The sequence below is a fragment of the Durio zibethinus genome, chromosome 4 (genome assembly GCF_047325235.1).
Source record: "Durio zibethinus cultivar Kanyao isolate XHJ-2024 chromosome 4, ASM4732523v1, whole genome shotgun sequence".
Classification (NCBI taxonomy): domain Eukaryota; kingdom Viridiplantae; phylum Streptophyta; class Magnoliopsida; order Malvales; family Malvaceae; genus Durio; species Durio zibethinus.
The window spans coordinates 18,561,273-18,576,222 of NC_143165.1; the positions used below are offsets into that span (position 1 = coordinate 18,561,273).

The 14,950-nt window shown below is 29.5% G+C and overlaps 1 protein-coding gene across 1 annotated transcript; it reads right to left on the reverse strand.

Annotated features, from left to right (window-relative positions):
* Positions 1-2,388: 2,388 nt before the first annotated feature.
* Positions 2,389-4,393, reverse strand: LOC111288492 (palmitoyl-acyl carrier protein thioesterase, chloroplastic-like). The gene is made up of 6 exons (XM_022879397.2): positions 3,992-4,393; positions 3,731-3,864; positions 3,218-3,331; positions 2,949-3,117; positions 2,796-2,864; positions 2,389-2,712 (listed from the first exon to the last, which is right to left on the reverse strand). Exons 1-6 carry the CDS (start codon positions 4,364-4,366, stop codon positions 2,389-2,391), a joined length of 1,185 nt encoding a protein of 394 aa, XP_022735132.1. The 5' UTR covers positions 4,367-4,393.
* Between the last annotated feature and the right edge of the window lie 10,557 nt (positions 4,394-14,950).

Genomic DNA, 14,950 nt, shown 5'->3' on the forward strand with positions numbered 1-14,950 from the left:
AAAGACGCATGATAGCTATCTTTTCTGACATGGTGAAAAACTTCCTTGAGGTATATATGGATGATTTTCTATTTTTGGAATTCTTTCAATTTATGCTTAGCCAATCTTGCTAAAGTGTTGAAAAAATGTGAGGAAACCAATCTAGTACTCAATTGAAAAAAATGTCACTTTATGGTGAAAGAAGGTATGGTACTAGGTCACAAAGCTTCTTCTAAGGGGATTGATAAAATTAAGGAGATTGAGAAGCTGCCACCTCCAAATTCAATCAAAGGCATAAGGAGATTTCTTGGACATGCTAGATTATATAAAAGATTTATTAGAGACTTCTTATCATATTTTTGTTCCACGTCAATAAAAGATGGCCTAAATTATCTCTCTAGTTAAATGCAGTCTATGAAAGGCTTAAATTGTTTAAGATGGCCTAAATCATCTCTCTAGTTAAATGTAATCTATGATTCCTTGGACATGCTAGATTATATATTTCATCATATTTTTGTTCCACGTCAACAAAAGAACAAACTTGAACAAAAAATGCATGAAAATCAAATGGGTTTGTAAAAGCCCGAAATAAAAATTTTGAAAAAAATAAAAACATTTGCCTGTAAAATCAATGGTTTTGGGGTGAGTTGGTATCAACTGTTAAACTAATTCAAGCTCATCAAGTCACTGATTGGTGAGAAAAACCAAAAATAAACAATGACTTCGAGATGAGTAAGATCTAAAACCAATCGAATTGAGGTCGCCTTTAGGGCTGCCGATGAGTACTATTGGTGCAGTAATTGCCGATGTCGGAGGTGGCTGCTGGTTGTCCCCCTTATTAGCCATGCTCGAAGGATAAAGCGAGAGAGTTTTAAGGAATTTGAGAGGGTTTCTACACTATTCCCTCTGTGAAACTGAACATAGGTAGCTTAAGGATCATTTGAATCCCATTGGCTTATCGATTACTTGCGATTGGAACCTTCTTTTGGGTTCAATCTCACCATTGTGGTGTTTGGAAGTCACAGCTGAGGCATGTTTGCCTCCAATTTTGTACTGGACCTTTTAGGTGCAGTGAGAATAATTGCACGCATCAAACTTTTATTTTTCAATTTTGTCAATAGTTCTTTTTATTTAACTTTTTTCCCTTACAATTATAGCTAAGGCACAAAATATCCATGGGTTTGGTTTTCATTTTGATTTTTTTATTTAAAATATTAAAATAAATTTAGTGATTTAATATAATAAATAAAATTTATTATTATATAATAAACTAATAAATAAATAAATTTTATTATTATATAATAAATTAATAAATAAATAATATGTATTGACATTTTAATTGAAAATAAAAATTTAAGATTTAAAATGTTATATACAATATTAAAATATATATGTATTGACATTTTAATTGAAAATAAAAATTTAAGATTTAAAATGTTATATACAATATTAAAATATACATAAAAATAATTTATCTATAAATTTTTAAAATAAAGTTTTGAATGATCCTTTTGATTCTCAACTCGCCGCTATATATACTTTTGCATTTAAATAAATATCCTAGCATTGATTTTATTCTCATTATTACAATATCTAATCTCACTTATATCTCTATTTTCAATATCACTCAAGCTATCTTACTATCCTTCTAGATGATCCCTTAACAGGTTAGCTCTCTTGCATGTAGAGGATGACTGTAGAGACCTCATTTGCTAGCAAATAATAATATAACCTTCGGTCAACACAGAAAACAAGATGGGAACCACTCTTAATTAAAATCATATTACTCTACTAGAGTATTATTAAAGTCTATATGGATAAAAATACTTATTAATTTGGCATTAACCAAATTTAATCTAAAATAAATTGACTGTGTTAATCCATCAATATTAAATAACTGTAACATTCAATACGATGCTAGTGCTCCTGCATGGTATTAAGATGATCTCTGTTCAGATACCCAATCCCATGATCACATGACGAGAGCAATCAAACATTTGGGGTATAAAGCAGAGAAGATCGATGCCTTGTGTCTTTTACTTAATTATTTCCTTCGCTGCGTCTTTTAATAGTCCCTCCATCTTATTTCATATGTCCATATTTGATGTTTTTGATAGGAATTCAATTTTAATAATTATCTTTTAAAATATTATATTAAATTAAAATTTTTAAAAATGTTTGAAAGTGTTGAAACTTAAACTTTATAAATCTTATTTTTAAAAGTGTTCTAGTTTTATGATTTTACTAAAAATTATGATCAAAGTTGAATTGGTTTGAAAAAAAAAAATCAGTAAAGTACAATCATAATAAGACAAAGGGAGTATTATTTTCTAATTGTTTTCAACAATGCTCAAAGAGGATCAGCTTTCCAAATCCCTCATGCTTATAAAATACTTGTTACAAGTTTGATTATGGCATTATCGAAAGCTTTTTCTTCCATCTGGTTCTTCCTCTAACTATCTCTTCATTTTCATTGATTTCCCCTTTGATTTGGAGGAGGTGAGTATATCCGTATGTCTTCATATCCAGGGAGCTCAGCTGTCCATTTCCTTCCATGATTCTAGATGCCACAACCATGTTATTAAGTAGACTTTGTTCCACTCCATTTGCAAAAATTCCATCTTCATCCGGTTGGCAAAGTGATTCAACTCTATCTGAACTCCCACATTCCCTTCTATATTCGAGTACAATACTAGATAGCTGATGAGACTGCAAAACTTTTTCAGGGATTGTCTGCAGAAAAACAGTGGTGATTTAAGGTTGACATTTGATTTGAGACAGTTGATACATATTTATTGCAGCTCTTTGTCTTTTACCTCAAGCATCCATCTTACATACTTGACATTATTTACATGGTGGTTCATGTCCAAATCACGCCTCTTTGGCTTCAAGGTAGAAAGTAGAATAGTTAGTCTCTGCTCTTTCAGCCCTTCCATTAGCTGTTGAAACATAATGGTATACAATTTTACCTTCAAGCCAGAGTTCACATATTTTGCTTTATCATCCAACTTCACAATTTTCTCTGGCACATCTTCTTTGATTGCTTTCTTCTCTATAAACCAAGGAGAAATTTCATCTCTCACTTCCTCTGGCATCTTTGAGAGTCGCCTTGTTTGCTCGTTCATCATTACCCAAGTGCTGTTTCAAGTTTTATGCTCCTTAGGGAAAGGATGATTATTGAGAAAACTGAGAATATGGTAAACATAAGGGACAGTATGTCGTAACTTTCCATGCGTACCTAGTTGCACGTGCGTAAGTGATGCCTGTAGCTTGACTTCGAATTAGCCAGTCTCGCCTCATGCCATTCTTCCCTGATGCTCCAACCCACGTGTCGATTTCCACTACCTCTCCCCTGCAATCAGCTGCAATTGTACTTAGCAGCTATTTATGTACACAAGTGTAGGCAATAGAATGTGGGCTAAGGCTTGAAGAGTTATCAATTATTGAGTTACATACATGCTAATTACACTTACATTCTCCAACTTGATATTTGTTTTTCTTGAGGGATACCTAGCTAACGGATTACAGTTCTAAGTTGATTCAGATCATTAAAATGCTTATAAAATACTAACCAAATCTTAAAGATGCAATGCAATGAAAAACTTGAAGTGGTTGAAAACATGGTTCGGATGGTTATTTGATTGCCAAACGTGGTTTAGATTTATCTCTAATTAGTGATGTAAGTTAATTGGTGAGCTTATTATCATCAGAAATGATTTAGTTCGGTGCATTTGATGCTGTGAAGGCTGACCAAATGGGATAGTGATGGACTTGGAGGTGCATTCTTGAGACGACCCATATGAGATTGTTCCTCATCATTCCATGTGTGGCTCCAAATCCATTGCTTAGAAGTCCAGACATCCATACATGATTTAATGCTGTTTCCTACATAGCCATGAGTACTTTTGAACATTAGAAAGTTATCTGGATATATATAATATACTAATTGTTCTCTTGAGTGCATGGGACTGGGAGGAACTTAATTTTATTGAAAGAGATTAAGCTTTATCACCTGGAAAAGATTAAGGAGGCTTTCCAGGGTAGCAGTTTTATCAGGGCCAACTTCATAGGAGCGGACGACAACAGTCTGTCTATATCCAACTCCCCTTTCAATAATGAGCCCTTGACGATAACGATCAACCAGCTGCTTCTGCGTTGGAATCCTCTGCCGAATCTGCTCTTCACTTGTGTGCCTGTTTTCATGGTCAGTAACAAGTGAAGTGGAAGCTTTCACAACTCCAACAATTTCATTCAATGTATAACACTTAATTGGCCTCGCACAAGTACTCCCATTAATTTTGAAATCGACTCTGTAATCTCCAAGGTTATGATAACCATTAGAAGAACATTTGAAGGGTAACGAGATAGGACAAGAGAAAGTAGCCATTGCTTTCTCTAGTCTAGGTGTAGAAAGTTTGGAACAGAGTAACTGCCATTGAAATTTTTTATAGCCATTTCTTGGCGGACCTCCCAAAACAGTTGCCTGTAGAGGACAAAACGAAGGAGCTTTGTTATTGTAATTTTCATTACAAAGGCAACCTTGTCCAATTGTCTCTCTCTGTTGATTTGAGAAGGTTCAGGTGCAAAAAATTTAGTAACTAACACATCCTAGGATCGATCGCGGGAAACGTACGAAAAAGGGACGATTTGCTTTTGGCATTCTTGTGGAATATAAACACAATCGAGGTGGCTATGTTCGGTTTTTTTTATTAGGCCAAATTTTGTTTTTCTGGTTTGTCAGGATGGAAGAAACAAAATTCAATGAAGACTCTGATGCGAACTTGCAAAGTAGACAAGAAACAAACAAGTGAGGGGAAGTTTCGACTATGGTGGAAAAAGGGATGCTCTTCATTTCTTCCTAAAATTGATTTTTACCGTTTTAGAGAGCAAGATTCTCATTCTCAACAATTACCATTGTATTTTGTAAGTTTGAGACAGCAGAAAAAGTTTGAGTGATTTGGAAAGGGCAGCTAATATTGGAACTCGGATGTTTCAGGCAAGAGAGAGATTGCAATTTAAAGGGAGGAAAACCTTGTTATGTTTCTTTGATGGTATTTCTAAATGGAAGCACACGACATCTTGAATCTGCTCAGCCAAAAATGTAGCTCTTTCTATTCAACATTAGAACAAATAAGTATCTTATAAAAAAAAAAAACAAAAAAGAAGTAGCTACTAACTTGCCTTTATTAATAATACTAGGTGGATTATGGCATGTTGTCGCCGGTCAAAAAACTTGTCATCCATATTTATTGGATTTCTTTTTTCAAATTTTATTTAATTGAAAAAAGATGAAAAATAAAAAAATCAAATATGATGACATATCAATATCGAAATTGATTTCTATTATCACAAAATATATCTAATAAAAATATAAAATATAAAATAAAGAAATAATAAAAAATAAAAAATAAAAAAAATGAAAAGAAAAGAATAAAAAAATAAAAAATGAGCTTATAAAGGGTACCACATATAGACCTCGTTGAGTTTAAAATATTAGTTACTTAAATTAAAGTATCAATAATAATTTTATTAATATAATACATATATATAAATATAAAATTAAATTAATAATAAAATATATATTTTTATATATACTCAAAATGAATCAACACAAAGCACTCTAAACACATTTTTGCACAAATCTCATATCTTGTAAAAAACTTGACTTGTCCCAACTTGAACCCAATATAAAATATTGCCCCCTATTGGATTGAGATGAACTAAAACCTTTCGGTACGGACCATTTTGGCATCTCCATCAATCGACACTTTTTGTTATAAAATTTTTCAAATTTAAAAATACAAAAAAAAATGAAAGAAAAAAAAGTCAAATGAAAGTGCTATGTGATATATCCGCTAGCCACTTTTTTAAACAAAATTAATTTAATTAAAAAAGTATTAAAAAAAAAAAGAAAAAGGAGTTTATTGAGGTATCATGTAGATATCACAATTAAGTTTAAATTATTATTATTCTTTTAAATGAACATATTAAATTCTAACCTAATTAATTAAAATAAAAAAAGGACAACTAAAAAAGAAAAGGGTGATCGTCAATAAGCCATGTTGACATTAAAATTTAATGTAATATGTTAATATGTTAAATTAAGAAATAAAATAATAAATTTATTAATATAATACACATAAATATAAAATTAAATAGATAATGAAATGTAAGTTATATATATTTATCACTATAGACAACTCATTTTGTTTGGATCTTTTGAACATTTATTAGGCCTCAAACTTTAGTATGTCATTCGGTTTAAATTTGTAATTTGATTTTAAACCCAAATTAAAAAGATCTTGATTGTTACTTTTTATAATGTTTGCAAATGCACATATTGGAATCAAGTATTAGTTAAAACCTTATTAATAAAATATATATAAATATAAAATTAAATTAATAATAAAAGATATACTTTTATATATACCTCAAAATGAGTTGATACAAAGCACCCTAAATACATTTTTACACCAATCTCGTATCTTGTAAAAAACTTAACCTATCCCAACTTGAACCTAATTTAAAAAATCATCCCCTATCAAATTGAGATGGACTAAAACCCATCAAGTACAGATCATTTTGGTATCTCTATTAATCGACACCTTTTTGTTGTAAAATTTTTCAAATTAAAAAATACAAAGAAAACAAAAGAGAAAAAAAGTTAAGTGGAAATGCCACATGGATATCTCTATTAGCCTCATTTTTAAATAAAATTAATTTAATTAAACATGCATTAAAAAGGAAAAAAGAAAAACGAGTTTATTAAGGTATTATGTGGACATTATAATTGAGTTTAAAATATTATTATTTTTTTAATATTAATGTATTAAATTCTAACTTGATTAATTAAATAATAAAAAAATAAGAAATAAGAAAACTAAAAAAAATGGGTGATCATCAATGTGCCATGTTGACATTAAAATTGAATTTCATATGTCAATATGTTAAATTAAGAAATAAAATAATAACTTTATTAATATAATACATATATAAAGATAAAATAAAATAGATAATGAAATATATACTTTTATATATATCACTATAGACAACTCATTTTGACCGAATCTTTTTAACATTATTAGGCTCAAATTTTAATACGTCATTAAGCTTAAATTTGTAATTAGATTTTAAACCCAAATTAAAGGTGTCTACTTGCTACTATTATAATGCTTGCAAGTGCATAGATCATAATCAAGTAATAGAGTGAGTGAGTAAAGTATCATTCTCTTGAGGATTATAGAATTAAAATGGTTGGGTGGAAATCAAGTACCAAAGGTGATAAGCTACCATCTTATATCTAAACTAATGGAAAGATTGGTTTGATTGTAATAAAAATAAATCAAGAAAATAAAAAGAACATTTATGTAGGCTTATATATTAATATCCAACTGTCACTTGGAATCTTTGATATGGCCGAATACTAGATAGAAAGAAACAATGATTGAAAGCTTTGAAATAAGAAAGATTAGTGAAGGCCAAAAGTTGTAAAGCATAAAAGAAAGATTGCTAACAAAGTTGCATTAAAAGCGAAAGTTTTAGAATTAATAAAAGAGTGATTGTTGAATCTTAAAGAATGAAGGAATTGTAAACCAAATTCTAAAGAACATAAAAGTAATTGAAATTGAAATTTGAAACAATATTGGAAAATAAAAAAAAATGTAAAGAAAGCTTTAAAGAAAAAATACTTATATTGAAGAAAAGAATTAAGAAAACAAGCAGTTATAACTAATCTATCACCTTAGCCAAATTATAAAAAGAAGTTAAGAAAATCTAAAAACTAAAGAAAAGAAAGGAACGAGATGTGAGAAGGTGTTGAATACAAGAGAAAACCTCCCTATTTACACTAGAGGGTTTGGCTATAGAAGTTAATTGTTATCTAAATTCTAATGGATAAGAGTTATCTTTATCTTAAAGAGGTTGGTTGAATGTGATATTCTTCAATCTTGGAGAACCTTGGCTGAATAAGTCACTTTATAGTGCAATTAAAGACATCCACCATAAGTTGCATGCTTGATCTTGATTTCTTGAAAATAGTTTCGGTTAATTTTGGATTATCTAGACCATGTTGTTGCTTTTGATTCAAACTCTTAAAAACAAATATCAAAGAGTCCTTTTTTTTAATATAACTCCTTCAATGGAGATCAAAGAGTCCTTGGTTAGGCATAATTCTTCTTGGTCAAATGCATTGAAGAGTATTTTCTTAAATATAAGTTTTCAAATATTGAATACATGTAAAAGTCCTTTTGGAATTGGAAAAACTGAATGCCTGTAGGAGTTTAAGTACCATTAAGATTCCACAAACTAAGTGAATTTAGGAATCCTACTTCAAATAAGATTCAACTAAGATGATTCTTTACATGGTCACATGTTACAAGGTTCCATCTTGTATGAATTTTGCATGATTGTGCATGAAAATCACTTCCCAAGTATAAAAACCTGAAAATCAAGAAAAGACACATTAAAGATAAAAATAATTCCTTCAAAGTTGTTCGACCTTTGGTCCTCCGTTAACCATTATTATCAATTGCAACAAATAAAAAATAAATTTGTAAAATCACAATATTTTTATCATTATACTCAAATTCTAAAATTGGGGTATATCATACATGCATTCAAATTTAAAGCATAATCAATTGATGGGGTGCTATCTAAACCTAGAGCTTTCATATTGTCAAATCTAATATCAGTTGAAGGGTTAGAAGTAATGGAGATAGATCCGATAGTATATTCATTTCCCACTAAAAGATTCAGTCCATAACCAATATCGACAGGTGCCACAGATGGTTCTTAACTAATATCTCTTATATGTATTCCTTTCAACCTACTCTTTCGTATTATAGCTTACCTACATCATAAAAATGAATATAGAAAAGATATTAGTTTAGAACATATATAAAGACAATGAAAAGTTAAGAAATCAAAACCTACGATATATAAAGAACATATCGATTTAATTAAATTAAAAGATAATGTATGATTTAGAATACAATAATTATACAATAGCAAATGTGACATTAATTACATACAATCATTTACTACATTATGTCTTAAACACTCGAATTACAAATTATAAATGCACAATTTCATGGTTCATAAATATCTTTAGTAACATATTCGGGGACCCATTGAGCGTAGGTACTAGAGATATTTTCATCCAAGTTTTGTTTAGCAAAAGGATAACATTCAGTTCCATGTTCAACATCATCTTTGGTATCTAATTCCATATCAAATAAGTCTTTAGGTGTGTTTCAAAGAACAACAATAGCAACCTAATTCTTTGGGATCTTTAAAGTAAAGTACTTGTTTGACTTGAGATGAAAAAACATAAGGTTCATTGATGAGTTGTTGTCCAGTGTGAATCAATCGAGAAAAATTCACAAGTGTAAATCCATACTGATCTTTCTTAATACCCTTCGCACTATTCACATCAGCCTAATCATACTGAAATAAGACAACTTTCCATTTGCCATAATAATCCAACTCAATGATGTCATTAATCATGCCATAATAGTCAAACATTTCCCTCTAAAGTGTTTGTGTCCTTAGCACTAGCATAGCTAGTAGTTAATGAAGTCACAACAACTCCTGAATTTTGTGTACTTCTAAATCTCTCATGAGATTTAGTATAAAATCTAAATCCATTGATGATGAAACCTTTGTATCGTTTCATAATCTGGTTCAAACTATGTGAAAGACACTTCACCTCTTCACTAACAAGCCTTTCAGTCCAAACCTATAAAAGTGGAATAAATATATATATTATTAATGTTAGTTATACCGTAAGCATCCTATGTAGATTTCTCATAATAAGAAGTATGAAATTACTTACAGTTTCTCCTAACCATTCATAAAAGTTTTCAGCGAATAACTTATCAAGCTCTCAAGGGTTTGATCGTCGATAATGTGCATGATCTCTCAAATTATTTTTATACTCACTATAAAGCATCATGATAAAGTATTAACACTAAAAAAAAGATAATAAATTATGCTTAATGTAATGAATAATTTCCTTGCTAAAAAACTTACGTGCGAAACAATTCAATTGAGTTATAATGAAAAAGAACATATTGATGTGCTTGTGCCTAAGATTTACCATCTAACTTCACCAATTTAGCTTTGCCTATTGGTTGTCCAAAACTTTGAAAAAGATAATTGTAGGTAGAGTCTGTATGCTACAGAACAATATTTCTTGATGGTCTATTAAATCTCGTTTCAACATCTTTCAAATAATGAGAATAAAATGTCATACATTTTTTTGCTAAATATCCTTCAGCAATAGAACCTTTCGGATAGCATTTTACGATAATAAGACCTTAACCTCCCCAAAAACCTATAGCATAAAACATTAGTCATATATTATTTTAAGTAGAGTGGCTTGATCATCAATAAAAACTTAATAAATCTACTAACAAATAATACCTTTTGATAGAATACATCAATCGATAATAAACTGACCCACCGACTTTTGCTTGATATGGAAGGTGGATAACCAAATGCATCATAATAATGAAAAAGTTTGGAAGAAAGATTTTCTCTAAATGGCATAAAGTAATTGTGACTCGATCTTGAAGTTTGTCAAGGTCTTCCATATTTATACATTTCTGACATAGAGATTTAAATATGTTACCCAATTCAATTACCACAAAAGTTACTTGCTTTAACATTGATGAATGTAAAGCAATTGGAAGTAAGTCTTGCACCAAATATGATAATCATGTGACTTCAATGAAGAAAGTTTTCGCTCTTTCGGATTCACACATCTCGATATATTGGACGTATAGCCATCCAAAACTTTGACATTTTTCAAAACCTTACAAAACACATCTTTTTCAGCTTTAGAAATCCCAAAACAAGCAACATGCAATCGATATTTGCCATATCAACTAGGTCAAGCTGACTCTTTAAGTCATCTTTGGATTTTTTATTCACATTGAGAATTGTCTCGATAAAATTTTTGCAAACATTCCTCTCTATGTGCATCAAATCAAGGTTATGGTATAATAAATTATATTCCTAATAAGGCAACTCAAAAAAGATACTTCCTTTTTTTCATAACTCAAACTTATTGGGGTAATCTACTTCATTGTCTTCTTCATCACTTTGAACATCAAGATCACCAACTTCAATATTAGTGTCACCAACTTACATAATATGAGGCCAGACACCTTCAAAGATGTCCTTCACTCTTTTTCTTGATGGAGTTATTTTTTTACAAGTGAAATTGATATCTTTTAACTTTGACAAGATATTAGACCTACTATTGGGTACAGGCGATCTCCTTAACTTTTCAGTTCCATCAAAAAGATGTTTTTAGAATCTAAATCGATGATTATCATCTAACTATTGACAATGTCCCATATAATAAAACTTTTTACCATTAGGTAACTACTTCAAATATATCTGTGCAGCACAACATGGACAAGTATAACAACCTTTTGTACTCTAACCAGATAAATTCGTATAAGTAAAAAAATCATTGATAGTCCATAATAAAGCAGCATGCATATTGAAGTTCTCTTTTTTTTATGCATTAAAGGTTTTAACTCCTTCTCATAATTACTTTAACTCTTTAATAAGAGGTTATAAGTAGATGACTATATCATTAACTGAACCTTTTTTCTCAAGAATTATTATAGACAATAGAAATGATTGTTGCTTTATAGTAATCCATAGTGGCAAATTGTAAAGAATCAATACAACTGGCCAAGTACTATAAGAAGCATTTTGAACAGGTTGAATCCATAAGATACTAGTCTAAGCATAACATTTCGAGGATCAGATGCAAAGTCTGAAAACCTAGAATGAAATGATTTTCATGTCAAAAAATCTATAGAATGCCTCAATGATCCATTATCTGTCCACTTCTCATGATGCCACCTCATTGAATCTGTAGTTTTGAAAGACATGAAGAGTCATGAAAGTCTTGGTATTAATGGAAAATAGCATAAAACCTTAATAGACTTCTTTTTAACACATACCTCATCACCATCCTCATTCAACCTTTTATCGAGGTTTTTATCCACCCAACAAGAAATACTACACAAATGACAAGATTCTTCATTTTTTCTATCCTCCTAATACAATATGCAATCATTAGGACAACTATTAATTTTTTCATATCCGAGACCTAAATCCTTGATCATCTTCTTTGATTCCTTACAAGATTTAGGGATTTTTACAAAAGGAAACATTTCTTTCATAAACTCTAATAATAAAATCAGAGAGTTTCCCATTCATCCACAAAAGCATTTCAAGTGAAAAAGATGAACACAGAAAGATAACTTTGAATGCTTTGATCCCTTATAAAGTTCTTCATTCATATCCTCAAGCAACCTATAAAACTTCGGTGCTTCTCCTCTAGGTTGTTGGTCACGTACACCTATCCCATGTTCACCAAATTCATTCATTTCAACATTGGACTGATTAAATCCTTTATTTTGGGGAGAAAGATTACAAAAATGTTGGTTATGAATGTTAAAAGCATCTAGTAACATATCTTCAATGTCATTTGCTATAAAAGGATCATGTTGGTATTAGGGAGCCATTGAAGTTGAAGAAACTCTAGTGGAAGATATTGACGGTACAGAGTCTCCATGAAAATACCAATTAACATATCCCGAAATAAATTCAATACAAATTAAATGTTCAAAAATAACTTGATGCATTTGCCACTCAATATTAGCACACTTCACACACGGGCATAATATGATATTATCTTTACTTGTATTCTTAAATGTAAAATTAAGAAAATTTTTCACTTTATCTCTACACTTTTGACTTAATCTTGACTTTTACATCCAACTCTTATCCATTTAGTACTTGCTACATTATTAGACCAAATGTATATAAATAATTTATATGAAAACAAACATGTACAATACTTAAGTTTACTATGTTTTAAACAAATGATAATAACAAGATCAGTACCTACAGAAAATGAGAACTCCTTGTTGTGAAGTAATTTATCAGTTACCAGATATTATGAATGTTAAAATTCTGTTGTTAACATAGATAGTATCCAAGAATATTTGTAGTTGGGGTTGAAATAAGGTGAAATAAAGTTGGTTTTGAAAAAAATTGTTTACACTAAAAAGAAAATCGTGAATTGCAAAAGTTGAAGGAATAGTCGAATGAAGTAAAAGCTAAAGTAAATAAGTAATGAATAGTCAAAATAGGGTTCTAAAGGACAATGCTTGAATACTAAAAGCTTAAGGAAAGGAAAATTAAATTGTACTTGATCTGAAAAAAGAAATAGTATAACAATAAAGATGAAGCTTAAAGTTCATGATTGGATGTGCTAACATTGGGAAGATTTTTATTGGATCAGATTATAAAAGACGTTTACTAAGAAAAATGCCTACAATAATTCTCTTATAAATATTTTTTGAATATATTATAGGCATCTTCAACAGAGTCATAGTAGAATTATTAGGGATTATTAAAGGCATTTACGTCATAAAAATGCCTTCACTAATTTCATCTAAATTTTTTGTGTATTTATTGAAGGCATTTTTTACATAATACATCTTCAATAATTCTTTCATTTTTATCTTACAATATCAGTGAAGACGATTTTCTACAAAAAACGTTATCAATAATTTCTAGATAAAAATTGTTTGAGATTATTAAAGGCATCTTCTGTTGAAAATGCCTTTAATGTTACACAATTTAAATTTTAAAGGGTTATTGAAGGCTTTTATTTCAAAAAAATACCTTGACTAATTCGTTTTAGTTTTTGAAGCAATTTATTAAAGGCATCTTTTAGGGTAAAATGCCTTCAATATTCTACTGCTCAAATTTTAAGACAGATAGTGAAGGCATTTATTGTAGAAAAATACCTTTACTAAATGCTTTTATTTTATTTTATGTACAAATGCATTGAATAATTTTCAATTAAAATTATTGGTATTATTAATGGCGTCTTCCAGTGAAAAACGCCTTCAATAATCGAGAACTTAAAATTTTTACGGTTAGTGAAGGCGTTTATTCTACAAAAACGGCTTCACTGATTACATTTCATTAAGTACATAATTATTAAAGGTATTTTTTTATAACAAACATCTTCAATAATTTTCTTCTAAATATTTTGGGATTATTCAAAGCATTTTCTACTGAAAAATGCCTTCAATATACTAGTACGATTATAGAAGGCATTTATTCCAGAAAAACACCTTTAATAATTCTTTTTAAGCTTAGTACAAAATTATTGAAGGCATTTGTTAATAACAAATGCCTTCAATGATTTCTTTTTAAAAAATTTTGAGATTATTAAAGACGTCTTCTAATATAAAACACCTTCAATATACCGTTACACAAATTTTAACATGATTATTGGAGGCTTATATTTAAGAAAAATACCTTTAATAATTCTTTTTAAATTTTGTAGATAATTAGTGAAGGCGTTTGCAGATAACAATCACCTTCAATAATTTTTTTTAAAACCTTTTTAGGATTATTAAAGGCATCTTTTATTATAAAACGCCTTCAATAATTTGTTATAAACTTTTAAAGTACATAATTATTGAAGTTGTTTTGTACATAATATGCCATCAATAATTCCCCCTATCATTATCATGGGGATATCAATGAAGGTGGTTTATCTACTCAAAACACCTTCAATAATTTTTTAGAATTATCGAAGACATTTTTTGAGGAAAAATGCCTTTAATAATTTCATTTAAAAATTATTTTTTGGATTACTAAAGGCGTCTTTTTGTAAAAAGCACCTTCAATAATCTCTAATAAAATTTTAAGATGATTATTGAAAGCATTTTTTCTAGAAAAATACCTTTAATAATAATTTTTATATCTATTTCCCTGCCTTGAACATCAGAATCACAAACTGCTAGTACATAAAATGATTAAAAGCTATGTTAATTAACCAAACCAAACTCATAAATACATTTTTATCAGACCATTGGTTTCTTTATCCCTATCATCGCCACCAACCTTTAACAAATCAATGGTG

Coding starts and splice junctions, on each gene's coding strand:
- LOC111288492 (XM_022879397.2), bottom strand. CDS start 4,366: ATGGCTACTTTCTCTTGTCCTATCTCGTTACCCTTCAAATGTTCTTCT. Junction 3,118..3,217: donor ACTTACGCACGTGCAACTAG/GTACGCATGGAA, acceptor AACTTGAAACAG/CACTTGGGTAATGATGAACG. Junction 2,713..2,795: donor ATGTAAGATGGATGCTTGAG/GTAAAAGACAAA, acceptor GTTTTTCTGCAG/ACAATCCCTGAAAAAGTTTT.